At 32.7% G+C, this 27,581-nt stretch overlaps 5 protein-coding genes across 14 annotated transcripts in view; 3 read left to right on the top strand and 2 right to left on the bottom strand.

The window, feature by feature from the left end:
* Positions 1-2: 2 nt before the first annotated feature.
* On the top strand, positions 3-5,029 carry Mfs10 (major facilitator superfamily transporter 10). Of its 2 annotated transcripts, none has more exons than XM_076425068.1 (7): positions 3-320; positions 1,102-1,322; positions 2,263-2,499; positions 2,581-2,668; positions 2,810-3,030; positions 3,113-3,643; positions 3,730-5,029. In XM_076425068.1, the coding sequence occupies exons 1-7, from the start codon at positions 251-253 to the stop codon at positions 3,850-3,852; spliced, it is 1,491 nt and encodes a 496-aa protein (XP_076281183.1). In that variant the 5' UTR covers positions 3-250; the 3' UTR covers positions 3,853-5,029. The 2 variants fall into 2 exon arrangements, with proteins under 2 accessions (XP_076281183.1, XP_076281184.1); XM_076425069.1 differs by lacking the exon at positions 3-320 and adding an exon at positions 595-755.
* LOC143209438 (uncharacterized) lies at positions 2,773-10,183 on the bottom strand. Of its 2 annotated transcripts, none has more exons than XM_076425059.1 (11): positions 9,937-10,183; positions 9,335-9,547; positions 8,918-9,139; positions 8,328-8,824; positions 8,079-8,253; positions 7,661-7,996; positions 7,363-7,568; positions 6,859-7,105; positions 6,553-6,783; positions 6,214-6,465; positions 2,773-6,141 (listed from the first exon to the last, which is right to left on the bottom strand). In XM_076425059.1, the coding sequence occupies exons 2-11, from the start codon at positions 9,434-9,436 to the stop codon at positions 5,914-5,916; spliced, it is 2,496 nt and encodes an 831-aa protein (XP_076281174.1). In that variant the 5' UTR covers positions 9,437-9,547; positions 9,937-10,183; the 3' UTR covers positions 2,773-5,913. The 2 variants fall into 2 exon arrangements, with proteins under 2 accessions (XP_076281174.1, XP_076281173.1); XM_076425058.1 differs by lacking the exon at positions 9,937-10,183 and adding an exon at positions 9,640-9,773.
* Positions 10,184-10,217: 34 nt separating this feature from the next.
* LOC143209452 (uncharacterized) lies at positions 10,218-13,435 on the top strand. Of its 3 annotated transcripts, none has more exons than XM_076425089.1 (5): positions 10,218-10,437; positions 10,679-10,787; positions 10,848-11,121; positions 11,272-11,460; positions 12,160-13,435. In XM_076425089.1, the coding sequence occupies exons 4-5, from the start codon at positions 11,272-11,274 to the stop codon at positions 13,051-13,053; spliced, it is 1,083 nt and encodes a 360-aa protein (XP_076281204.1). In that variant the 5' UTR covers positions 10,218-10,437; positions 10,679-10,787; positions 10,848-11,121; the 3' UTR covers positions 13,054-13,435. The 3 variants fall into 3 exon arrangements, with proteins under 3 accessions (XP_076281204.1, XP_076281201.1, XP_076281202.1); XM_076425086.1 differs by having other exon boundaries at positions 10,222-10,437; positions 11,272-11,499; positions 12,160-13,421; XM_076425087.1 differs by lacking the exons at positions 10,218-10,437; positions 10,679-10,787 and having other exon boundaries at positions 10,852-10,929; positions 10,986-11,121; positions 11,272-11,499; positions 12,160-13,421.
* Positions 13,436-14,286: 851 nt separating this feature from the next.
* Rab5 (RAS oncogene family member Rab5) lies at positions 14,287-22,501 on the top strand. Of its 6 annotated transcripts, none has more exons than XM_076425109.1 (6): positions 14,287-14,423; positions 16,912-17,080; positions 17,822-17,973; positions 18,253-18,469; positions 19,057-19,181; positions 21,729-22,501. In XM_076425109.1, the coding sequence occupies exons 2-5, from the start codon at positions 16,918-16,920 to the stop codon at positions 19,167-19,169; spliced, it is 645 nt and encodes a 214-aa protein (XP_076281224.1). In that variant the 5' UTR covers positions 14,287-14,423; positions 16,912-16,917; the 3' UTR covers positions 19,170-19,181; positions 21,729-22,501. The 6 variants fall into 6 exon arrangements, with proteins under 6 accessions (XP_076281224.1, XP_076281219.1, XP_076281218.1 ...); XM_076425104.1 differs by having other exon boundaries at positions 14,344-14,978; XM_076425103.1 differs by lacking the exon at positions 14,287-14,423 and adding an exon at positions 15,035-15,152.
* The window catches only part of LOC143209435 (uncharacterized), a 17,037-nt gene continuing 11,410 nt past the window's right edge, over positions 21,955-27,581 (bottom strand). The window contains exons 30-39 of the mRNA XM_076425054.1: positions 27,378-27,425; positions 27,192-27,289; positions 25,958-26,450; positions 25,640-25,885; positions 25,491-25,571; positions 25,290-25,427; positions 25,010-25,198; positions 24,576-24,928; positions 24,273-24,465; positions 21,955-24,206 (exon numbers count right to left, since the gene is read on the bottom strand). Of these exons, the coding sequence (XP_076281169.1) occupies positions 24,009-24,206; positions 24,273-24,465; positions 24,576-24,928; positions 25,010-25,198; positions 25,290-25,427; positions 25,491-25,571; positions 25,640-25,885; positions 25,958-26,450; positions 27,192-27,289; positions 27,378-27,425 (2,037 nt within the window). The 3' untranslated portion in view covers positions 21,955-24,008. The remainder of the gene's footprint in view (positions 24,207-24,272; positions 24,466-24,575; positions 24,929-25,009; positions 25,199-25,289; positions 25,428-25,490; positions 25,572-25,639; positions 25,886-25,957; positions 26,451-27,191; positions 27,290-27,377; positions 27,426-27,581) is intronic.

Genomic DNA, 27,581 nt, shown 5'->3' with positions numbered 1-27,581 from the left:
ACGTGAGTGCGCAGTAATTCGCGCCAGTCTAACGTCTGACAGCAGACGACGGTGCAGATCGTAAGCATTCCGCAATTCAAATTAAATTTCTGTTTGAAATATCAACGATTCGTATGATTATATTGGATTATATCGATGTCACGAAGCAACAAACCGCAATTTCGCAAAACGTAAATCTAATTTCGATGCCTGGGCAACGGCCGTATTATTGTAAAAGTGTTTCATTTCTGTAAGATAGTACAGAAGCAACATGTCAGTGCTAGATCCTAATGTCTCGAGAGATGACCAGCCTCTATGCATTAATGATTCCTTAGAAAAAGGTCTGTTATTTATTTTCTATTCCTTCATTTATCTCTACATATAATTTTTCCTGCGAAAAGTTATTTTTTTATATATTTTTATCATTTTAACGATGTTACTTGCGAATCATGAGCAGACATTTGTTTGGAAACAAAAGCCTGACAGAAGGATGCGCGAGTAATCTATGGCATTGTCATTTGTTAGAGTTTCCGGTGCGTTTCTTCGTCTGAATTCAATTTATTGATGGTATTTGAATTTTCTTCACATTTCATGGTTATTTTCTTTTTAACAACATGCATTACGATTATGTTTTATACTTTTAACTTTTCATATAGTGCAGTATGCGAGTAGAAAGTTTCGCAATATTTAGACAGTGTTATTAAATTCGCGGTATTAGATGTTGAACATGAAAAAGAGCCAGAGATCTTACAGTGTATTATCGGAGGATACGTTAGGTTAATAAAAATTATTATACATTTTTAATAACTTGTTGTTTGAACGTTTATCAAGTAAACAAAATCTTAATATTTATAGATAAAAACGGTGACGTCAAATGCACATAAAATGTGTTGCAACTTTTGATTTTTTGGTTTTACTACATAATGTATTTAAAAACTGCCACCATATCTCTTATTTATCATACATAGTTCTCAAGTTTCAATTAGTGTTTCACGTTGTGTCTACTATTAGTCATATTTAGACTGTACACATCAACAATATGTGACTACATAATGATTGTAATTATTATAATTATTATGAATTATACAAACGATTACATTGAATCATGTAATTTTTTTTCAGTTTCTCTACCCGATTTACCAGCAGATACAGAATCATGTATAAAAGCACGGTATACATTAGGATTTTTAGGATTCCTAGGGTTTGCTTTAGTATATGCCATGAGAGTAAACCTATCTGTTGCCATTGTTTCAATGGTTAATCAGACGGCTATACCGCATAGCAATGATAACGATACTACCGATGTTTGCAAAGAGAAGCCAATTAACGGGACATTTATTCCAGTGAGTCCTAGCAAACTTTTCCAATATTTAATGATTCTAGTCTGATTCTAGTGTTAAACGTTATATTTTTTTGAAAAATACTTAATTCATCTATAATCTGAATCCATAGTATGGTATATTTGATACATGTAATGTTGATACAGATCAAATGTCAACGTTAAATGTGATTCCATTATCGTACATATTACTCATAGTTTTATCACTATTGATATGACCTAAGCACATTAATGCACATTACAAATCTACATCCTTTATCATTATCTCGTTGTTCCTGTATATTGTATATGAATACAGGGTCAGTCCGGAAAGTAATGCGACCACATTTTTGGAACTCATATGCGAACATATGAGTACAAACCTTTAAAATTCTTCAAAGTAGGATCCTTGGGCATCGACACATTTTTCCAGCGTGATTTCTATGCTTCGTATGCTCTCTGAAAGGCGTTATCTGGAGCCTTTCGTAGTACCCTTGTCGCAGCCTCATCGAGCACTTCCAACCAAAACTTTACCATAGATTACGGGGAAAACAGTAAACGGTACTTCTTAGTTGGATCACAACACTTCTTCAACCCCCGTACAGTCCTGACTTGTCTTGCGTCGACTTCTTCTTGTTTCCAAAAATTAAAAATGTGCTAAAAGGATGCCATTTTGAAAGTGTGGAACGTGTCAAAGAGGCTGTGACGAGGGTACTACGAGAGGTTCCAAAAAACGCCTTCCAGGGAGCATACAAAGCATGGAAATCGCACTGGAAAAAATGTGTCGACGTCCAAGGCTCCTACTTTGAAGATATTTAAAGGTTTGTACCCATATGTTTAATAGATTTTTTTTTTAAATGTGGTCGCATTACTTTCCGGACAGACCCTGTATACATTAATATACATTTTGAAACAAATCTGTTTTTTCAATTAATATGTTCTTTAAATTCTGTTTCAAATGACAGAGTGCAGGAGAGTTCGCTTGGGACGAAAAAACCCAAGGTATTATATTAGGTGCTTTCTTTGTTGGCTATGTGATTACGAATGTACCAGGTGGCAGAATGGCTGAAAAATATGGAGGAAAGCTAATTTATGGATTAGGTATATTCCTAACTGCAGTATTGACTGTAATTAGTCCATTTGCAGCGTACGCAGGATTGGCACCATTTTTAGCTGTACGAGCAGCAGAAGGATTCACAGAGGTAAAACCTTCCTTCAAAGACAAGAAATACCTAATTAATCTGAAAATATAATAATGTAATAGTTGATTATTTTTGAAATAGGGTGTAACATTCCCCGCAATGCATAGTATGTTAGCACACTGGGTACCTCCTTTAGAGAGAAGTAAATTTGCTGCTGTAGTATATGCAGGTACTGTCTTAGTTTCAATATTTCTTGTATTATACGGTAGGCTTAATGTTAATATTAATATTAACATTAAATATTCATTATGGATTTGTATTATTGGTTTACAATGATAAGTAATTAGTAATTACAATTGATTCGATGTAGGATCCAATTTTGGTACTGTTATATCATTACCAGTGAGTGGATGGTTGTGTTCGTTAGAACTTTGGGGTGGATGGCCACTTGCGTTTTATTTGTTTGGAGGACTTGGCATTATATGGTATGCATTTTGGCTAATTTTTGTGTTCGATACACCAGCATTGCATACAAGAATCGATCCCCTGGAAAGAGCATATATCGAAGCTAGTGTGGAAAAAAAGGATGAGGTTCATTGTTACTTTTAATTACTTAAACTGTATATTGATTTTCCTATTAAATATACCCTAATCGAATTTTGTATAAAAACAGGAAAATGATGCAGCAGTACCTTGGTCATCGATATTCACATCACTACCCATATGGGCTATAGCGATAACACAATGTGGACAAGCATGGGCATTTTATACTCTTTTAACTGAGTTGCCAACATATATGGATAAAATTTTGCATTTCGATGTTCAACAGGATGCATTTCTGTCGGCACTACCTTATTTAAGCTCTTGGTTGGTCGGTCTCGGTATATCAAGTTTTGCAGATGCCCTTCTTGCCCGTCAGCTTATATCTCCTTTAGCATCGTTCAAGTTGTGGAATACAGTGGCTTCGTTAGGACCCAGCCTCAGTTTTATCGGTGCTATCTGGGCTGAATGCGATCGCATGACTGTAATGATGATGCTAGCTGGATTAGGTTCCTTGCAGGGTGCAGTCTATTCTGGAAACCAAATGAATCATATTGCTTTGGCACCACGATATGCAGGAACTCTTTACGGACTTACAAATGCTGTATCCAATGCTTGTGGATTTTTAGCACCATATGTTATTGGAAGAATAGTTCAAGGACATGTTAGTATATTGTTACATGATTAAATGCATATTTTTTACAGAAAATGTTCAACATAATTATATGTACTGGAAATTAATTTCTACAGGAAACGCTAGCACGATGGCATACAGTATTCTGGATGGCAGCAGGTATAAACATGGCAACCAACTGTGTTTACTTAATCTTTGCATCTGCTAAGGAACAACCATGGAGTAAAGGTAGCAGTTGATGACAAAGTTTTCTTAGACGTGAAATATTCAATATGGAAAATAATTTATCATTAGACAGAGTAGCGCTTACTCCATTTTAAGTACTCAAGAAAACACTAACCATTTCGGTTGGATAAGCACAAATTTTTTGTTTCGATTTGCTTGTGAACAAAGAGGCTTTGGACTGATCAAATTTATTCGTGTCATTAATGTTCATTATCACTTTCAATTAAGTAATGATGAAATTTAGCTGCAAATTTATTCTTCTTGCTAAGTAATCTGTCATATTAACATTCCTATTTAACGATTAATTATACAATTTTTATACTATGTTGACAAAGTATTGCAAACTCTGCATTTGACATTCCAAAGAAGCTATTCACATGACAATATAATATAGTTTTTGACGATGATGTTTAACTATTCGTATTCATTGCAATTTCTTAACAACTAGATTGGAATAAAATAAATGTTACCTTAACTGTAGAGAAAGTAATTTATATAATTTACTTTAATCGTGCGACGAAGAAGCGTAAATTATTGCAAGTATTTTTTATAATTATATACAAGAAACATTAAAAAAATCGATATGCTTGTTTATATGTAGGAACTTTATATACGACTAAAAACAATTGTCGAAATATGATTGGCATAAAGCAGAGATATGACTCGTAAATGGACTATATTTTAGTTTTTATAACAGTGAAAGGTGTTAGAGATATCTCTGATTGGTATGCACTCTTATACGTACATGATCGTATACATACGGTGTACATGGTGAAATATCTTTTATGCGGAATATAAATTTCATCTTTCCACTTTTGGTGATAACAGCAAGATATGGTGCATATACATTTTTAAAGTAGTAATGAAAAAATTCCTGTATAAGAAAGATAAGAATATCAACAAAACTGACGTACTTACTGTATATAAAATACGACTACGTCAATAGAGTACTTTTATAATGGGAACCCATAGACATCAATGAAATCATTATTCATATAATGATTTAGAAGTAATTTAGTTTAGATGATGTCACTATGTTTTTTAAAATGGAGAGAAAAATAAAAAATAAGACATCAAATATGTGAATATTTAATTTTACTCAAGATTCAAATAATTATATTCAATTGGTAGAATTGTTCGCACGCATAAGGTAAACTATTCTACAAAACGTATTAAATGAAAGAGAAAAATGATCATTGTACCTATATCTACTTCATGTACAGGGTGTAGAGAAATTATTATGTCGTGACTATCGTAGAGTGATTCTACACCCTCGATTTGCTGCAAATTGATGTAAGAACGGTGGCTCGACATTGCCTTCGCCTTGAATATCAGTTCTGCATGTCACGAGGATAAAAAGTACAAAAAGAACCATGGGTTCAAAACTTACACCGTTCTCTGAAAAAATTATGGTAAAGTTTCGTTCGTTATCGAGCCGATTTTATTTGCATTATATTTTCAATATATTTTACGCGCCGAGGAATAATTTCCAACGGCTTCATCAATAGCATGTTATATAAATTCCATCTCATTAGGGAATAAAAATATAATATAAATAAATATCAGTTTGATAATGAAAAAACTTTACCATCATTCTCTAAGAAAGCAATTGTGTTTTGACCCATGGTTCTTTTTGCACTTTTTTGTGACGATCACAATGCAATGCAGCGAAACAAATTGTTGACCTTTTGTTGCAGCACCTTTCTAATATCAATTTCCACCAAACCGAGGGTGTAGAATCACGCTATGATCGGCATGATCAACATTTCTGTATCTTCTCTTACGTTAATATAAAATCGTAACTGCGTATGGAAATAAGACGCAACTCATATAAACGACAAAACTTATATTTACAAAAAGAACCGTATAACCAGCTGCTGGTTCTTTGATATACATAGAATACATATGTAGAAGTATACATATAATAGTATAATGCAATGTATTTTTTGTAAATTTTAAATTTGTTAAAAATATATAGAAGAAAAATGTGGTACAAATAAGATATTTTTTCAAATATTGCTATCAAAGTGCTTTTTCAAGAATTAATTGCATTTTAAAAAAAGACACAATAGGTGTTAGCTTGTGTTCAAGTCTTCTTTTTTCTTGGCAGTAAGTTCGAAAATCATATCCCTCATGCGGCTTAAATCCGTCAATTCTGCTCTCAACTTGCTGAGGCTTCCCTCTCTCTCTGCAATAGTCTGTTCATGTGAATGTACTAATTGCAATAGCTGTTGTGTTTCTTGCTTCAGTGCAGAAATATCTTTTTGATTGGTCTGTATTTCCGTATGCTTCGATTCTATCACCTGTTGAAAATTAAACAATAATAAAACTGCTCCAACAATATTTCAACTTCTACATTCTATACATATACATACCTGCTCCTTCTTATTAAGTTGATCTTGCATTTTATGAAGAACTTTACTCAGCTCATGATTCTTATTGACCACTTCTGTAGTTCTTGCATTTCCATTCGCGCATTCCGCTTCCAATTCTTTTATTTTTTTAATTAATGCCTCGGTCCGATTAATACTGCTTTCTAATTCATGCTTGTACTGTGATATTAATATATTTTGATGTTCAACGTTCGCAGATTTTTTATTTACTATCTTCTTTAACCCTTCGATTTCCTACAAGAAAAGTTATTCCTTATATTTTCAAGCAAATTTTCCATTTCTACAATTGTACGAATTCAATTTACTGTAAAGCATATCAACCTGATTCTTAACGGCCACTGCTTTTTTACATTGTTCCTCAGCTTCAGCAACTTTTACAGTTAATGTAGATTTTACCCCTTCCAAACATTGTTGTGTGTCATATAGCATTTGATGTAATCGGCTTGACTCAGCCACTACTTGTGCAAGTCTATGTTGCAAACTAATGCCGTGATTATTTGCTGCTTCTAAACTGGATTGCATTGCACGTTCTGCATGTCTCATTGCTGCTAACTTAAAAAAAGAGAAGTAAGTACAAAGTATACGTTGCTTTTAAGGAAATAAAGTACAACATGTAGAATGTTGTACCTTGTATTCGTACAATTCCATGACTGCTGATGTAGTAATGTCACTCATTTGGTTTAACTCATGAGCTTCTTCTAATTTTGCTAAGAAAGCGTCAAGACGTTCTTCTTGTGCAAAAGAAAAAAGTGGAGCCATTTCGCTATTAGAATTGCTGGACACCTTACTTCCAATACTTGCTACCATGCCGGAAGTATTTTGTACCAATATCAGAGGTTCCAGCTGTTTCATACAGAGCGCCACCGCGGAAACACTTATCACGGAAAAACATGAAATGTAATTGATGTGTTTACAGTTATGATTAAAATGATTTATTATAGAACTTAAGTAATTTTAAAGACAAGGTTACAGCACCATAGTTACCAATGTTAATTTTCGCTTTTTAAGAATCTAAAACGAAGACGAAAATGTATGCTGTGACCTATTCTCATTAATAGTGAAATATAATGGTAGTTCCACTTGAATTATAATTTTTTTGTCAGAGGTTCTTATATTATACATGACTCCTACCATTCCTGAGGAAATCCTACGGTTGATGTCAACTGTAAAACTTTCTGTTTGACATCAGCATCGCCAATAAATAATGCATGTGCCATTGTCATTTGAATTTGTCTTTTTCGAAGTAACTCGGAATATAACGTTAGCCAGTTGGAATTATGAGCTGCCAAATCAGCTGTTAAAGCCAATGCGTGAATAGTTAGATTTGTATTAAGATTCTGGAAAATTGTATCTTCAATTAATAATCATCTATCTATATCTAGAATCTAGGACTACCACGGTAGTATTACATATTAAAGAGAAGCAGTACCTGTATGTAATTTCCAGGAAAATCATCAGTTGTACATGTTTCAGAATCCAGCAATGGACTCAATAATTTGTATACTGTTTGTTCACTCAAAGATTGCATAACTTTGGTCCTAAGTGCAGGAGTTTTAACCATTTCTTGAAATAGCTGCATTAACTCTGCTAGTCTTGTTTCTGTTTCTAAACTCAATTCCTGTGTATTTTGAATTCCACTTTTCTCTGAATTGATGATAAGCATTAAGACAGAAGCATCTAGTTCTGCTAATACTTCAGAGGATGTTTTAGTGCGCCGTGCGTCGATTACAGTGACTCTAATTAAGGTCAATGCTTTTGAACATACCTAGTTTAATCGAATAAACGTTATCTACTTATAGTCAGATATTAACGCATGAAAGAAATCACATTTTCAAATTACAACACACCTGATCTACGGGCACCCATGTCATAGCTGTTTTCACACATAACGGATACAAAAATACCAAGTCAGATAATTTTAGTTTTACTAAGGATGCTAAAAATTCCATGATTAGGGCAACACATTCTGGATCTGCATTATCTTCTAATGTGGACAATACATTTGCAACGTCCTTGCCATATCTAATTAACAAACGAAACTGAATTAGTATGACAAACGAAATTTTAAAGCATATATACGTTGTTCGATAACTTACTGTGTATACGTAAGTAGTATAGCATGAGAATGTGCGTTTTGCCCAACATCACTGAAGAAGTCTGTAATATGTCTGAGCAGCAGAACGTCTCTTTGTTTCATTGCGTTAATAATACTGTTAAATGTAACACCAGCAAAATCTAAAATGTATTTTTCCGAGATGTTCGTGTTCGTATGCTCTAATATAATTAAAAGTTTGCAACACTGTACACTGGTGTTAACGCTATGGTGTTGCAGTCTCAGCAATGTCCTTATAAATGCTTTTGTGTCGATCGTTCTCATTAAGGTATATACTGCTGGAAGATTTTTGTAACAAAGGTTCACTAGTATACCAAGCGAAAGAGCGATAATGTCTTCTTCTTTGGATTGTGTTACCCATTGTGTCAATATCGATATTAGGTAAGGTAAATGTGCTTCCTGCCAAGAAATTTTTATTCCATACGTTAATTCTTGAAGTAATTTTAGTACTCTTATTCTTTTCTCAGTCGTTAAGTTAGCCTAAAAAATCTTTAAATGAAAATACACATCGAAATACATATATTTTTGACTTCATTATGCGTGTTTCTTCTATATCAGCTTATTCATCCGTACCTCCAATAGTCTTGCCAGTATGGGTGCAAATTTATAAGTGTGTATAAGAGCTTGCCTAGCAGCTGCATTACGACAGGCATTTTGTAAAACATCAACTGCACTCCAAATTAAGGTACTCCTAGATGCCAAAGAATTCATAAGCTCGTGTAGACTAACGTAAAACTCTGCGGCTACACTGGTTCCAGGGTCAAATATGCTTAAATCCAACGAAACGCTTATTACCTATTAAACATGAATTTTTATTGTGAAAAGCAATTCATGTTCGTAATCATTTTATGTTTCTAAATATTATTACTCCGTTATTATTACTTTATTAAATGTTTTACTATTACCTTTTCTTTAACGTTTCCATGTCAATAATTTAGTTTAAAAATTATAGTATTTGAGATATATGAATAAAAATCAGTTGTAACTTACACCAAGATTTCGTTGTAAAACTGAGGCAGTTGTTTCACTTGGATGCTTGGTATATTCTAAAACTGCCGATATAAATGTTCTCATAGACTGGTATTTTTCCATTTTGTTCAATTTGAATTTCCCGAGTAGTTACAATAATTAAAATGTCGCCTTTTTATAAATGAAGGTAACATTAAAACTATTGCAGTAGACTTCTCTTATAAAGCAGGATTCCTGTAATTGACATACATTGTTAATTCAATAAAAAATTTCGTTAATAAATAGGAATATATTCATGTGAAGTATATATAACAAATTATTCTCACGGATGCATCCCGATAATTGGACATATGTGTCTTTGTTATATGTAAATACTTCACAAGACTGATAATGAGAAATATCGTTCCGCGCGAAACCGGTGTTTGGTAACTTTTTATAAAATTCAGAAGTAAGGATAGGAAAGCTACATATATAAAATTCCTATACGTTTGGTACTTTATGCTATATAGATTATTTATAGATATACAACAATATACAACATATACAATAATATTGAATCATATACAATCTTTATTTATCAGTTTATCATCAGAGAGCTAAAATTTTATAAGTTTACAAATTACCATAATGAGTGTATCTTGAGATGACTAGAGATGACTAAATATGTTATTAGAAAATTAGGGTGTTGTCAACTATACACGGATTCTTATAAAGAATAGCTTTTTCTTGTTAGCATCACGTTTTTATTTCAACTAATTTCACTACTCTACGATGCATCCAATAGTATTCATTTTTGTTCACGACCACAAAATGTCATCGAGTGGCGAGCCAGTAGGAAATCGTGTTTCAAAGATAACGGCGTATCTGCCCACAACTGACGTCACAAGATAATTCAAAATGGTGGATAACGATTTAAAAGCGAGGTACACAAGTATATATATTGGGTTGGCAAATAAGTTCGTTCGGTTTTTCACATTGGGATAAATCACAAAAACCTAACGAACTTATTTGCCTGCCCAATACATTTATGCATTATTTCATATACATTTGGAAAAATGGTGCAGACTTGTTGCATAAATAATTGTAAGGAACGACAAAACCGTGATGCAAATATGTTTTCACCGGTAAATATTTTATCACTCTGCCCCACTCTGCCCACATCCGTCATCTGGTATATACAGGTTGTATACAAAAGAAGTGAAAAGAAGTAACTATCAATTATAGGGTTATTTTTCCAAATGCTCTTTGTGTTGAAATATTCTCTGTATTATTCCGGGTTAGCGTACAGAGCCCTTTTTTTAGTAGGACGTGTCCTACGAGTTACAAAATATACACAAATACATTTGTTATACGTTCATTTTTCAGAATCAAATCATATAAATTTTTTAAAATTCTGCGGGGTGCCCAAGGAACCCCATTTTATCGAGAAGCTTACGTTACTGTGGCTGAAATCGCCGCGCATGCGCGAGAAAAGGTGTGCACAATCGAAATTGATCGAAATATCGAAATCGAAGCTACTGTTTGACATTTGCAGCATTTGGCATTTGGCCGTTTGGTTTGGCAGTTTGTGGCAGTTTGGCTGTTTGGCATTCTGTTTGGAGAACAGAAACTTGATGGTCTGATACAATCAAAGCAACCCCTTATTACTTATTATCTAATGACTAATTTTCAGGAGATGTTTATAAATAATCTTTCGTGTAAATATGCACATAATGAACAGCCACAGTGAAGTAACAATGTGCGATTTATGTTAATTGAGCGAATTCGAAAAAATTTCAAATGATAGCAGAGCTATTGATACTTTCAAGGTATGTATCCAAATAAAAATGTATTAGGTACCTTTTTACGAACTTCGAATGAGAGAGAGAGAGAGTTTCTCGTAATTTTGCTTCAATAAATTAATTAGTCCTAAGTTACTTGTACAATATATAATTTTATAAAATAACTTGTATTTCTAGATGTTTGATCCCGTAGAAATAAAACAGGAATGTATAAGCATAGAAGATGTCAATATTGATGAGAGAATTAATGCATCATTGGATAACTCCTCTTATCCACTGTTCAATGGTGCAGATGTTGAGTACAAATACAGTCAATCACCACAATTTTTGAGTCATGCACAGCTGTCCAACGAGATAAAACCAAAGGTTGAGATCCATGATCAACAAAGTTTATTTACAATGAAAGTAGGTTCTATAATTTTACATTATCAATCATCAAATACTCAATCTATATTAGTATTTGAATGCTAACTCAATTTAAATCCAATTATTCTGCTCTTTCTATTTGGATATCCAATGGATACTTGACCTCGAAAACTGAGTATCCGAGCTTGTGTTTTCTTTTGTTCATTATTTAAATACAGAATATGTGTCATATGTTTGAATTTAAATTTTAGGGAGCCAATTTCAGGAATGAATTAGAGAGAGAGAGAGAGGATTGAGGAATTCAAAAAGTAATATATATTTGTTAATCTTTTAGTGAAAAAGAAGGAAATATCCTTTCTGCACCTGCTAAAGATTTTAGAGTAAATTTATATTTACTCGGATACTTTTATGCATTTATTATAAAAATGTGAAAATGCAATTTAAAATAGTAAAAGGACTAAAAGAATTTAAGAATGTTCACCTATTATTTTTATCATCTTGTTGAAATTATTAAAGGAAGAATAGCAATGTTATTTGGCTCATGTGTTTCTTAGAATTGATACAAACAATTTTTATTTTGCATAAAGATCTCATAGTATTTCGGTAGCAACAGCTCCAACTGGAAGCTTGCTTACATATAATTCATGAACCTCCATATTAATTAAAACGTTTACTAATTATACCGTGTTAATGTTTCAGGAAAACGATCCTACAGCATACATGAAAGACTACACGCAGAATGGTATGACGTTCCAGACTACTGAGGAAGGCAATACTAATCCGAATCAAACGAGTCAATGGTATCACGTAAATGATACTCGAAACCTCAAACACTCAGCAATTGCCCATGAAATGCAAAAGCTGGTAAATCAATTAATAGGCAATTCAAAAACGGTGTCTTCGACCAAATCGAAACGTCGTGGAAGACCGCCGAGAATAGTTGAAGGGGAGGAAATTAAATACCAGTGCAAAATATGTTTCAATGAATTCGTGTATAAAAAGAACATGTTTGCACACATGAAGACTCACAACGGAAAACGACAGCACAAATGCAGTCAATGCGAGAAGTGTTTTACTTACCGCAGGTGCTTGGCGGCTCATATGAGAACGCATACCGGCGAACGCCCGTATGGTTGCCAAATATGTGGGAAATGGTTTAGTTATAGTGGGAATTTAACGACGCACTTATGGACTCATTCGGAATTCAAGCAGCGCAAACATGGTATATGTGGTAAAGAGCTCCGGCACAGTAAAAACTTGTCCATACAAGAGAGGAATCATTCCAAGATTGTACCGTATGAATGTAAAGTCTACGGAAAGGAATTTTTTCAGAGTGTAAATTTAACAACTCACAAGAAGAGGTACTTACATACTATAGGTACTAACGCTAGTGTTAATCAGTGCAAGACTAATGAAGATTCGAGAATGCCTGCTACAGTAAACTTCCGTAATAGCGCATCTTTGAACACGTTTGCGAATAATTCGTCTAACGATACAAAAGTGATAACCAACGCAAGCAACATTGTTTTCATAAAACAGGAAAGTAACGACGAAGGATTAACGAACGGTGCTGAATTATTAACATCAAATTGAGCATGTATATATTTAATACACAGAATGAATGAACGATTAAATTGCAAGATTAACAAATGTATAAACATATATTTTTGGAATTACATATAATTTCTTTCACCGATACCGATTTGCAAAATACAGTATGTATATGTGCAATTTCAAATAGCACGTCGAACAATGATGAATTTATTGTTACAACACGAGACTATACAGTTATAAGAATACCAAGAATGGTTTTCTATTCGATTCTATTTTATTAATTTGCTGAAATGTTTTGCTATGATTTTTAATTTTATTATGAACTAGTTATTAATAAATAATTGCGTAAGTAAATAATCGAATATATATATATACCAGTGATTCGTCAACATATTTATTTTGCCATAAAATATATGTAACAATTCTTTCATATGCATCAAGTTACAAACAATAATATTTCTTGTCGTAATTGCACTTTTTCGTTTTCGAATACGAGATATTCTGATTATTTTGTATGGTATTTTAATCACAGTAAGTGATTTTGTATCTACGCGCTTTCTGCCGGCAGAAAGACCGGAAATCTGTCCGGCTCGGCGCCGGCAGAAGCAACTCGGGCACAATGCTGTCCACTCAGTCCTGGATTCTGCTCAGCAGATAGGCTCGGTTTCTGCTCGAGGCAGGCCTAGCTGACAGCTGACTGGGTACAGAGATTTAAAACTTGCACTTTCATTTTTTATTTTAATAAGTACATGGGACGTTCACTACTTCTATTGGTTGTATATGTGTGTATATGTGACACTTCAGGTACTTCTGATAGTTCTGATTGGTTCTGATCAGTTCCGATCACGGGTTCCGATACACAAGGTATCGTATCATAATTAAAATTAACTGTGCCGTGTCTATAGGTTTATATGGTCTAAGGTATATTATTATTTTCCTTTACTATAATCATCATCAAATTCTATGATTCATGGTATACTTAGTTATATATTTTTTATAGAGAATCGCATTCTTCACAAATTCACAAAGAATTTTCTACGAATACTTGGGTTGTGCCAATACCAATATTTTCGTTGACACTGTATGCATTCATAGAAACGTATTTTGTATATTTATGTATACGTATGTATTACAGCGGCTGTATTTTGAGACAATATTGTATTCATTGGAAATTGATTTTCGAAAAATACCAAAGTTTCATTTCTATGATATAAATATAGTACACTTTGTTACCGTGTGCGCAATGTTATCGGTCGAGAGAGGCGCTGATCTTTAGTCGCCTTCATTGAAATCCGCCATATTTCCGACTCGAGGAAAAAGAAAACGACATTGAAGAAAGGTACCCACGAAAGATTTTCCTTGGTCGAGGTCGTTCCGTCGTTTCTTCAAGATTTCACGAACGATTCCTGGTAATTGGCTAATTCGTTAGTCATCGGAAAAGAGTTGCGTGTGCGTGATCTACGGGGTACGTCGTTGTAAACGAAAGTGTCACAGCCACTGTGTGTTCCGTGTGCGTGATTTGAGCCTCAGTCTTGGTTCCATTTAGTGCGATCAAATTCTTCAATTGGAAACTGAATCCCATCGGATTATAAAGAAATACTATTATTTTACGTTCGATCGCGAAAAAGTGCTGTATGGAACAGCTGTGGTTCCCGGAAAAGTGGTAAAATCTCGTCCTCGAACAGAAAAGGGGAGTGTGAAAAAGAAAAAACCAGCGATCTTTGCAAAGTCGTGTGTCTGGTGTGTGTACCAACCGGAGCTGTCATAAATGTACACATTCTATATAGATTGCACAATCTATGCTCTGTTAGTGGGCCGATTTACTGGAGACAAGTGATCGTGTCTGACGCGCGGCAGTGAATTGACATTAATCATCGTCGCGCGGTGTTGTGCACCCATCGACCTAAACGCCTAAAGAGCTAGTGCCGCATTTCTATCCAACGGCGAGCTTCCTCACGCAGCAGGTTAAGAATCGACAAATTCGACTTTTCCATCTTGTTAGGTGTCCCTATTCATGCTACCAACGAACTACATTTCTAATGTTTTTCGTTTTCCTATGAATTGTCGTGCGCGCGAGAGAATCGGTTGTTTATGAACAGTGTCATTTACGATAGAGGCGCAGAATGTCATCTACACAGGTGCTCGACTACAGTGCCTATATTATTCGCCTTTTGGCTTGTACACTATCATACGGATGTTGATAAGATCCTGTGTACCCTTCGACACGCGATTTCTTTTATCTGTGTTCTATTCTTTTTTTTACCGTTTTTCTTTCCTCGAGCAACAAAACTTTTTCATTTCCCGGAACGATTCGATATTTCAGATCGTGCTGACGTTTCACGGGCGGTGACAAGTACTCGGAACCGTAACTATCGTGGCGCATCACTTACTCCCTTTATTCGCCTCTCCTTCTCTCTCTCTCTCTCTCTCTCTCGCTCTCTATCTATCTCTTGTAATCTCTCGAGTGGAACAGAGAAACAGATAGCGTGAATGAGTGAGCGCAAGAGAGAATGGTAGAATGAGCGTAAGCGGCGAAAGAAGGAAAGACTCTGCGAATGAGTAACTGAATGTGTGAGAGAAAAAGAGAGGGAGGGAGGGAGGGAGAGAGAGAGAGAAAGTTGTAGTTTAAGCGAATAACGGAGCGAGAGGAATGAAGACAGAGTTTAGTGAGCATGTATAAGAGAGAAAGAGCATTATGAGCCACGCTAGGGTAAAGCGAGAAAGAGAATTCGCGCGCGCGTACACAGAACTCTATGCGTCCTTATCGGTTTCTTTCTTTCGCAGTCCTTATGCACCGCTTTAACGGTTTCTCGTGATTTTTCGATAATACTATTTCGTTGAAGGTTATGAGGTATTGGTTACGTAGATAACTTTCGGGTGAGTCTCTTTTACGAGTACCATAGTTGCACGTAACTTGGTGTACTCGCTAGTGTGCATCCAATAGCGCGTACTACATATGTATATGCTATCGTGTTTTTCATTTGATGCGTTCTCACTCTTATGGACGTTTTTTTCCCCTATGAGTCCGTACCCGGACTCTGACTCACACACGGACGGGCTTGTGCGAATCGTGCGATGCGGACCTGTTTCCTTCTAGTCACCGTGTTGTGCAAATTGCGAATCCCGTGATCGCCGTGAACCTTGCTGCGTTTAGCCACTCTATCTTACCGATCCTTACCTTTCGTTCAATCTTCTTGTTGAAACGGGCTTCATATTATCGTTTATAGAGTTCGAATTTGATCAACGGTAACATTATTGCGAATCAACGCCGAGCTGCTCAGTCTTCGAGACTAGTTCCGCGAACTAATTGGCTAATGTAATTAACAAGACCTCCGCTTTAATGTGTTAAGTAGTATACGCTATTATTTTCCTTTACTTTGTACCCACTGTACTTTTCACTTGTGAGCAGAAAATAATCATAACAGATCAGAATAGATAACGAAATTTTGCGTGCTTGTTTTTATAGTAATCGGTATCTATCTTGTATGACTGCGAGACACGCCGAGTATTTGTGTACTTAAGCGATTATATTATTCATTTCGTAAACTTTGCTAGGATATCGACCTCTCGAAATCTCCGAATCTTTAATGACACTTTAATCTTTATTTGAAAACATCTTTCCGCTTGCAAAAAACGTGAATAATTCTTAGCAAACCCCTGTTCAATTTTCCCTTTGTTAAATGTTAAAGTTCGATTATCTATTCTATGTATTTAGTTGGCTTTGATTATATTGCATAAATGTGGGATCTTTCTCTACCGAATGAACTTTCGATACAAACAGACATATGTATATTTATTCATCGATTCAGTTGAAATATTTTTGGACGATGACCGTTCATTATATTATGTTTTAGAAATCTAACACTTTCAAGAGATTAACAATCTTTTTGCGTATAGGTAATCATGGCTAATCGGGGTACAGCCCAGAGGCCAAATGGTTCAACGCAAGGAAAGATTTGTCAGTTCAAATTGGTATTGCTCGGAGAATCAGCAGTTGGAAAATCGAGCCTCGTGTTGAGGTTTGTCAAAGGACAGTTTCACGAGTATCAAGAAAGTACTATTGGAGGTAAGAACCTTTTTCATAAAATATATGTAAAACACGATTATATCTTTCATCTGAATGAAACTGTAAACATTGTAATAAATCAGACCTGGGCGATGCTGGCTCAAAAACCACATGTTGCTACTACTCTGGGACTGTCTTACCGAGCAAGAGAAGGAGAGAAACATCAACATGTGTTTTTCGAGCCAGCGTCGCCCAGAGGTCTGTAATAAATAATATGTATACTATATTCTACCATATAGAAAATATATTAAAATACGCATAGAATGTAATCCTAAAATGTTAGAATGCTTGTTGTAATTAAACAAACATTGAAATATTTTGTTATATATTAAAAGTTTTGTGTTTTATACCTTGTCTTATACCTTTTACTCGTAAAATGCTAATTAGAGTTAATAGATGCAACAAAATTACATGTTTACATTTAAACGGAAAAAATACTAACTAACGCTAAGCTTGTCAGTACACCGATTCGATTCGCATTCACAAAAAAACTATACTCAAGGTAGTAGACGTTGTTAACACGTTCCGTGCTACGTGTACCACCGGTGGTACACGTTAAACTTGATCTGCAGGCCACAGAAAAGGGCTTGGCACAGGGAACGTGTTAAATAGTACAAAATTATTTTCGTTTTTTTCTAACTTTGAATCAAATGAAAATTTGACCTAGTTCGAATCATTCTGTGTACTCATAAATAGTATTCGTCTCTTCTTAGTAATCATTATTTGAATGTGTGATTTCAGCTGCATTTTTAACACAAACAGTATGTCTGGATGACACAACTGTAAAATTTGAGATTTGGGATACAGCAGGACAAGAGCGTTATCACAGTCTTGCTCCAATGTATTATCGAGGAGCGCAGGCAGCCATTGTTGTGTATGACATAACAAACCAGGCAAGTAAAAATGATTCAATCTTAATATTGAACTTAACTATAAATGATATTTCCATACACGCCAAAGAATATAATGTCATCAAGGTAAATAACGTCTAAAGATGCAAGATTCTAATTACTTCTTCCAACTTCTTCTATATTTTGTAGCACTTTTAAATTTGATTCTGGATTTTCTATTTATTGGAGTCTAAATACATCTGTAGATCATCTCCGAAACATTATTAACAATAAATTATTTTACGCTGTTTGTACAGACTAATCTTTTAATTAAACATATAGGACACATTTGTACGTGCCCAAACGTGGGTAAAGGAATTGCAACGGCAAGCCAGTCCAAGCATAGTTATAGCATTAGCTGGAAATAAGGCAGACCTTGCAAATAAGAGAGGTGTAGAATTTGATGAAGCTCAAACGTACGCAGATGAAAATGGCCTTCTTTTCATGGAAACTTCAGCCAAAACAGCAATGAATGTTAACGATATATTTCTAGCGATAGGTAAGATAATTTACAATATCTCTTTAATTGCATAAATCAAATTAATTATTACATTGGCGCGAGTACAGATATACGAGAATAGTTCAACGTTTTTGTCCAATTAAAATGATAGCGGTGTTATCTAGGTAATATGAAAAGGGCATCTGGTTTTGAAATAATATCTGTTGTTGCGTTAGGCATACTTTGTAAAGACTTATTTCGTACCAGAGATGGGCAAAGATTTTATGTAAATAAAAATTTCGAATGAAGTGGGTTTATTCGTGGAAAGTCTTCGAAGTCTTCGACGCCCAGTCAGGTATATCGGTGTGTAATTCAATTGCAAACTTGTTTATTTTTCATAATTTTTTCATGGAAGTGGCGCCAGCTAGTTCGTAGCGTTCTTCCGATTAAAATGACACTAAACTCGATAGAATTTGGATTTTGTCTAGTGGTTTTAGTGGTCTTCGAAGTCTTCGAATAATTTTACAAATAAACCCACTTTAATCGAAATTTTTGCCCATCTCTGTTTCGTACCATATTTTCATTCGTCTATGTAGAAACAAATATATAAATTTACAAATAAGTTTTGTCGTACCAATCTGTTACAGCTAAGAAACTTCCAAAAAATGAACAATCAGGAAGTGCTAGTACAAGCGGTCAAGGTCGTCGATTAGTCGAGACAGAAGGACAAAAGACAGCAACTGGCAATTGTTGCAAGTGATTATCCAAATCTGTACGTGTTAAATACTGTATTGGTATATATTTTTATATTAGATCAAATTTGTCACCTTGGTGATCAACAATACTGGAAATAATATCTATTGAGCAGTCACAAACCAATTGATATATGCATCAGATATGTTATGAGTTCAATGTTCAGTATAATAATACATTATGTCTAGATATTTTTATAATGCAAAAATGTATAAGGAGAAAGGTTTTGCAGTGGAAACAAATTTGATATATTAATTAGGGTAGATATCTGTAATTTATGGGTTTTTCATGAAAGAAAAAATGTGTATTATTATTGCGGAATATGTGCGTAAATCTTTCTGCAGTGCATTTTTTGTTATATTTAATAATTTTTATTGCATATATTCCTGACTTCTTTCGATCTTTATATTTATTAAGTAAGTGAAATTAAAAGTTGAATCAGTGTTTCTTTTTCTTAAATCTTTATTGTACGTATATTAATTGATAATGTAAAAAAGAATTCTGCATGAACAAGTTGCTGTTATACAAGAATTTATAAAATTCTGAAAACTCGGTGAATAAATACGTCATATTTATGTCAGACATTATGAAAAATAGTATTTTTCCATTAATTACGGAATCGATTAGAAAGTGTGTTATAATAACATACACACGTTCATTTATTACGAATTTATTACCCACATTAATGAGGTGAAAACATATATTCCAAATGTTTTGGCATTTAACTAATACGTTCTTTCAAAGTAAAGAATTTTCATATTTATATACGAATTTCCTTATACAATTATTGTATTTCACATAGCTTAGACTAATTATTGCAGTGAATACTAGTGAGCAGTTTAAATATTTGATACTTTCTGTTTCTCTATTTGTAAACCTTCAACATGGTTTTATACTCTTATTTTATCGCGTTTACGATATTGTTGCAAAAATTTTAGTCGTGCTTATTTATACTATATTGTGAGTAAATATATACATTTATTCGTTTATACTTTATATTTTGAATTTTGCAAGATTCTGCCACATAATAGTGATGCCTGCAGTATGTTCATAAACATTATATATATATACTCTTTCGTTACTACATTTATTTCTCTTAACTTTTATTTGATTAATACTTATGTAGTAGTTATTTTTACATTATGAATTATATAGTGAATTGTTAGATGCAAAAGTAAATAATCCTTGTAATATATTCACCACCTTGTTACTGTAAATCTTAAAATGACATTAAAGAAAATGTTAATTTCTTACGCAAAAGTTGAGTCTGTTGATTTAACTAATGCAACTTTTAAGTTTTCTCGATAAACACTGTCTAATTTAATGTTGTAAGTTTTGCAGTTATTATTAAATTCCAGCTAGTACTATTTATTCTTTCTATCGATCGTATACTTTCTTTCAGTTAAATTGTATAGCTTTTGCATAATTTATTTTTTATGTATTATCGTTTTGTGTAGATGATCAATTTTATATAAAATTTATTTTCCATGTAAACTTAAGTGTTAATAGTAGAAAGACTATTCTGAAACTACTGTTTTCAACAGTGTTTTAAGTGTAAAGTACGATTAGTCGTCACAGGTTTTCAAATTGCAATGGATAATTGAAGTATGAAAAGTGTTCTTTTTTTACAACTACACATTAGATTTATTTGAAACACCTTCCTAGGTAAGTTAATATAGCGTAATCATAATTACTTATGACCATGACTAATTGTAATTTAATTACTTTATCATACAATTCTGTGTATGGGTTACATTGAAGCTGTTGATATAGGTTTTTCAATGACACAATTTTATCTGATAAGAATTTGCTAACTCGCAAAGGGAAGTTCCCAATTTGGAAATTCAGAAAATTAAGAAAAGTTCTCTACAAACTTCTTTTCTATCTCCTACAATTTGCGAATTACAAAATAAAATTATGTGTCCCATATTTCTCAAAATTTTTATAATTTGAATTTTCAAGTTGGGGATTTTTCATTGTAAATAACTTTGTTTTGTACATATCTCATTCATTTTTAATGTTCCTCACTTTACCTTTAAGTGATTCAAAAGCAAGTGAGTTTGGAGAGAATTCAACACTGCTAAAATAAGTATCACGACCACACATTGGACCTACGACACTTGATCATGCACCAGTGTACATTCGTTGACTTGTATAATGATAAAAAGTGTATAAACACATTGACCTTTTAATAACAAAAGTGCAACTATTCAGAGACATTGTTATCCTTAAGTGCAGCTAACGATCAATCTTGGTTTCGGCAAATTCTTAATGGTGAAAATAGCGTTAATGAAACCTATATCGGAAGTCACTGTAATTCATCGCATTTACACTGCATTATTTACACTGAGATTTTTTTAACTGTTTAAATTTTAAATGATTACTTTATATCTCCATAACTGCTCATTTTGAACAACAAACATGTGTTATTTTGTATTACTTGTACAATATGATTTTCTTCTTTTGCAAACAGATAACATTGCAAATTAAGTGAAAATTTCGTTGTTTTCTCAGACATAATTTGTTTTATAAATCACTGTAGGAGCACACTACTTTTTGCTTGCAGATATGTACCATAATCCAAAAATATAAGTACACCATGAATGTGTCCGCATTGAATTTGAATGGAACGTAAAACGATGGGAAAATGCCACTATTATGGAATGGGAGGTGAACTATGCAGGACGAACATTTTGCCTGAGTGATTAATTTAGAAAAATGCGTGTATCACGTTTCATTCGAAGATATATCATCTATTTTGAGTATCAGATCTATCGAAAAAAAGGAAGGGAGAGAGAGAGAGAGAGAGAGAGAGAGAAAGTGAGCGAGCGAGAGAGAGAGAGAAAGAGCGAGCGAGAGAAAGTGAGAAAGAGAGAAAAAGTGAGCGAGAGAGAGAAAGAGATTTGGTGAAACTCCCATTTGTAATTCTAGTAGTATAATGGGCGGTGTTCGTTATAAATATAAATATATATATATAAATATATAAATACGATTATACTATAAATCATATATAATTAATATGATTTATATAAGTAATGTTAATGGTAATAAGTAATAATGATAATATTAATGGTAAATTGATTATTAATAATAATAATATTAATATTAGTAATAATATACATTTAAAATATACAATGTATGATGAATTTTTGGCACGCAAAACATCTTGTAAGATAGTAGGCCATTCCTGCTGCTAACTACCTATGTATTTACTTTCTTAGTTTGTAAACATGTATAACAAATTTTTGCTCCGAAATATATTGTATATTAATTTTATTCGATAATTCATGATAAATTATAAATGATTACACAAGCAAGAGAATAAACTTGTGAATATTATTATCGGTTTCGTCGCATTCACCGTTCACTATTTCTCATCCAAAAGTATATTTATCACTTTATAAATAAGCCTGTTATTATTTACATGCGAGTAAACTCAACTATCAATTAAATTATGTCAAATAACTTCATTTACCTAAAGATCCTTAAATATTTTGCGTGTACTTTTAAAATTAAAAGAAATTTAATTCATATTTACCAACGTGTACATATTACCAACATATGGTAACATTATTGATTGCAATTGTTTCTCGAATTTGAATTTGAAAGTCTATATATGTGTATATATATATATCTACAACGGTTGCTCAATTATAATATATAATAGCCACTCGTGTTTACATCAGAAACGTAGTAATTGCGGAACTATGTCGACGAACTTTATGATAAAAGATGATTATAATACAGCAGATAATTCGAATTCGATAATTAATATTAAACCATTAACTCTATCAGAACGCATAATAACAAGCACTCGAGTACCAATTTCGCGGAAAGCCTGTTCAGAAATTCATATTGACTCAAATGTAAATTATGACGATTTATGCGGACCATGGGTTCGACCAAAAAATCCAGTTTATGATCGGTGCATTATAAAGTCATCTCCAAAAGTTTGCATTTGGAAGTATTTTACAGAACAAGATATAAGTTACTTGAAGAAATGTCAGAGAAATGAGGGAATGTTTTTCTTTGGTAAACAGCTACAAATATATTTCAATGTTTTATAAATATTACTAATTATGTTATAAATAAAGTGATGTTTTTTCTTTTTTGTAGAAAAAGTATTCTTGTATAAGTATAAAGAAAAATGCAACCGCATTCTTGTCACAGTACTATGGGAATTTTTTAAGTTCGTAAGGTATACATTTATTGTTAGTGTATTAATATAATGTTTTGGTCGATGATTAGAAATGAACGTACATTAATTATGTTTTAGATTGCATTCTTTCACAGAGAAAAGTGTTTCAGTAGTTTTGGGAGTTGTCCATTTAACGCATTTATTTTTTCTTTCCAACCCAAGATGTACAGCTGAAGAAGTTTCTCAGTTTTTTCATGAAAGCATTTTGTTGCATGCTGTGCTAGTTCGTACCTTTTTAATAATATTGCTATAAGTTTTTAAAAGCCGAATATTTATGGCATAACTATTTGAAATATGTGGCGATATTTTGTTTCAGAATCCTCCGAACAGTATAGAAGTTCTTTCTATAGCAGAATGCAAGCATGTGTTTAAAGTATTTCATGAAGTGTTTATGGAAAATTTTGTATTACTACACATCTCATGTCATGAAATTTATTATTTTACTATAAACTTGGACAATGCATTGAGTTTGATTGATGAAAATCAATTATAAGAATGAATAACCTATTCCGTAGGTATATCCGTAGGTATGATTAATAATAGAAATCATAACACAAAAAGTACTACACCAGATTAGAAACTTCGAGGGTAGTAGCGATAAAAAGATAATTATTTTAATTCTATTAGACAGAATGCTTTGTAACATTCTCATTTGCTGGCAGACGATTGATAACCACAATCACGACTTTCTTCCAATGCTGAATCAGAATTTCCTCTGTTGCAGAAATTTTCTTCATATTCTATGTTACTTTTTCGGAGCTCGTTTGTCAAATATTTCATTTTAGGAAACCACCAATTATTGCCACATGTTGACACACGTCGTGTTGCCTTAGTAGGATTCGATTTCTAAATAAAGAGAAGCATTAAAAGTTGTGTGAAATTTATAAAAAGTAATGCTTAAAATTTACTAACTTTCTGAAGAAACAGATATTTCGAATTTGTGGAAATTACTGTGTCAGGATTTTGTGCAGCGGCTGAAGGTAACATATGGCATCCGATACAAACATTTTTAATATTCTTTCCATTGTATCGGTTCATTCGTTTAAATCTTTGAATTAATAAATGATTACTGCGTTTCAACTTCTTCGTTTCATCTAAGAGAGCTCTGCAATAAAATGTTCAAGCTGTTTTTAAGAGATTGAAGGCTCCAAAATTTTGTACCGATTTTATGATTTAGATAACATTTGTAAAATAAGAGATGACAAAAATACTTACTTTTTCTCAAATTCAAGTTCTCGTAATTGTTGTTGCTGACACTTCAATTTGGAACTGAGTTTATTAACATAATCTCGTTGTTCTACCATCCACATACGAATGCAGGAAACAATGTATTGAGATTGATTACAAAGTTCTGATCTACTTTTCGCTGTTTCGGTTAATTCTGCTGATATACAAGCAAGAGATTTATTTTTGAGCTGATATTCCTTTCTGAGTTCTAATAATGATTTGTGAGTTTCTTGTAATTCAGAAATAATTTCACAATTATTTTGTTCCACCATGGCCTTCTCTTTAATTAGAAGACAATTTTCTTCCATGCATTCTTTCAATTGTTCTTGTTCTTTTTCAACCTAGAAATACAACAAATAGAATGAATTATTATATTATATATTAAAATCATTACGTTAGAAAATTAAATTAATTTATTTAACTTGTTGTTGCAACATATCTAATTGTTCTGCGTAGGATTTACAAATGTCTTGCAGTTTACAATGATCACCAGTTTTTGATAAATAATTCCCTTGAACATTCTCAAACTCATCTTTAAATTTACTTAAACAATCTGTAAGATTAGCCTTTTCATTTTCCATATTTGATATTTTTAAGCAATACTCCTTTTCCTAGAGTAATAAATAAACATTAAAGTAATTACATAATAGCATTACAGATTTAACTTGGCCAATGTAAATATAAGATATGAATGATAATTACCATGTTTGTTAAATATTCTTGTAAATCTGCCTCACGCTTTGTCATTTGGACCAACTGTTGTTGTGCCTCATGGAAATCCTCTGTGACTCTGCGATAATTCATTTCAGTACAGCATAATTGCTTCTGAATTTCTTTGAACTAAAACAAATATATATAATTTATTTAGTACTAAATATTATGTTTATCTCAAGAACTTTGTACCTTATTTTTCAACATGCAAACATCTTCTTTTGATTTATTCTCAAATGCATTGTTCTCCATCTTCAATATAGAATTGTCGTTCTGAAATATAAATTTTTATATCGTAAAAACATTGCAGAAGTAGGTCTTTTAAAAATATTTTAGGATACCTTTAGAATTTCATAATCTGCTTGCAGCTTAGTCATATCGTTTGACTTTTCTATCAGCATGTTTTTCAAAGACTGTATTCTATCGTGCAGAGTTGACATTTCTTCTTCTGCATCATTTAACTCGGTTAAATACCCTTGAATCTGGACGTTACCTCTAAGTAATTTTTTCTCAAGTTCTTCGATGGTTTCAGTTTGTCTCTTCATAATAATTTCATTATTTTTGACTTGTTTATAAAAATTATTAATCTAAAAATTTAGAATCAATTTATTAAAGCATCTATAATATAAAATGTTAATAATGTTCATATTTATACGTACTTGTGTTTGTTTATCCTCCAACTTTTTAAGTAATTTTTCAAATTTTATATCATTATCTTTAAAGAGTCGCATTTTTTCCAATAAATCTTCTGCTTTGCTTGTGCTCTTCTTCAAATCAGTTTTCAGTTGTTCATTCTCATAACGTAGACAACACTCTGTGTCTCTCATTTTTTGTAATTCAAATGAAATTTGTTGAGCATAACTTTCATTTTCTCTCTCTATTTTCAATTCCTTGTCAATTATATCAAAATCTAATTTGTACTTTTCTAATTGCCTTTTCATATCTTCATTTTCTCTGATTAAAGTATCTAGTTCTGACTGTAGCTCATGTTCATGTAAGTAGCTCTCAAATTGCACTATGTCGTTACACGTCGTATTGTTGAAATTAATTACATCTTGTGTGGTGCAACTTTTGTCTGCAACTTCTATTTTGCACTGGCATTCTTTGTCTTCATTCGTTTTTACTTTCTGTGCACATTTCGAGACTAATCTTCTGAAATAATTATAGAGAAAATGATACTTCAATACTTACAAATATACAGTGGCTCACGAAAGTATTCGAACGCCCTTTAAAACAGAATAACTCTTTTATAATTGTAACAAACGACCTGATTTTTTATAGTCAATTAGAAGCACTGGTTTATGAAATGATATGCAAAAAAGATTTTCCGAGATATTATAATTTACAAAGTTACATGCAAAAATATAAAAGGCATTTTTTTAACTTTTTTATTTTGGCCCTTAAAGAAAATTTAAAATATGTTAGTTATACACATCCTGAAAATTTCGTCAAAATCGATTAACATACACACGAGCTACAAGCGATTAAAAATGTTGAAAATCGTAGTTTTACACGATTTTTTATCAGTTTCTGCTTAAAATCCACAAAATCGTACATCTTTCGATGCGTATCGTTTTTTCCTGCGTCAACCGATTTCGATGAAATTTTCAGCATGTGTATAACTAATATAGATCTACAAAACATATATTTTAAATTTTCATTAAGGGCCCTAATAAAAAAGTTAGAAAAATACCTTGTTTATTTTTGCATGTAACTTTGTAAATTATAATTTTTTGGAAAATCCATTTCATAAACCAGTGCTTCTAATTGATTATAACAAATCAGGCCGTTTGTTACAATTATAAAAAAGTTATTCTGTTTTAAAGGGCGTTCGAATACTTTCGTGAGCCACTGTATGTATATATATATCGTCACCAAATTTTGTTTTGTTACCTCATTTCTTGTAGTTTTCCTTCCACATCTTGCCACCATTTTGTCATATTTAAATGCTTGTTTTCTGAACAACAGTTTGATTGTACCAAAGTATCGACCTATTTAAAATAAAATTCTTTGAATACAAATAAATTGTAAAGAAATGTCCGCATTTTATTTATAATGATTATTAATACTTTATCGTACCTTGTGCTTCAAAGCTTGTATATCGTTCACACGAGTTTCTAATTGTTCCTAAATTGCAATAATTAGTAACCATTAATATCTTTTAACATCATAAACATTTTATATTAGCTTATATTTATTTTGCTAATTACGTCTAAATTATTAATATACAATAAAACGCATTTGTGAAAAGTATATTTTTTTATTAACTGAAAATATATGCAT

This window comes from Lasioglossum baleicum, chromosome 6 (genome assembly GCF_051020765.1).
Source record: "Lasioglossum baleicum chromosome 6, iyLasBale1, whole genome shotgun sequence".
Taxonomy (NCBI): domain Eukaryota; kingdom Metazoa; phylum Arthropoda; class Insecta; order Hymenoptera; family Halictidae; genus Lasioglossum; species Lasioglossum baleicum.
The sequence above is the reverse complement of the archived record's forward strand: the minus strand, read 5'-3'. Positions and strand labels throughout refer to the sequence as shown.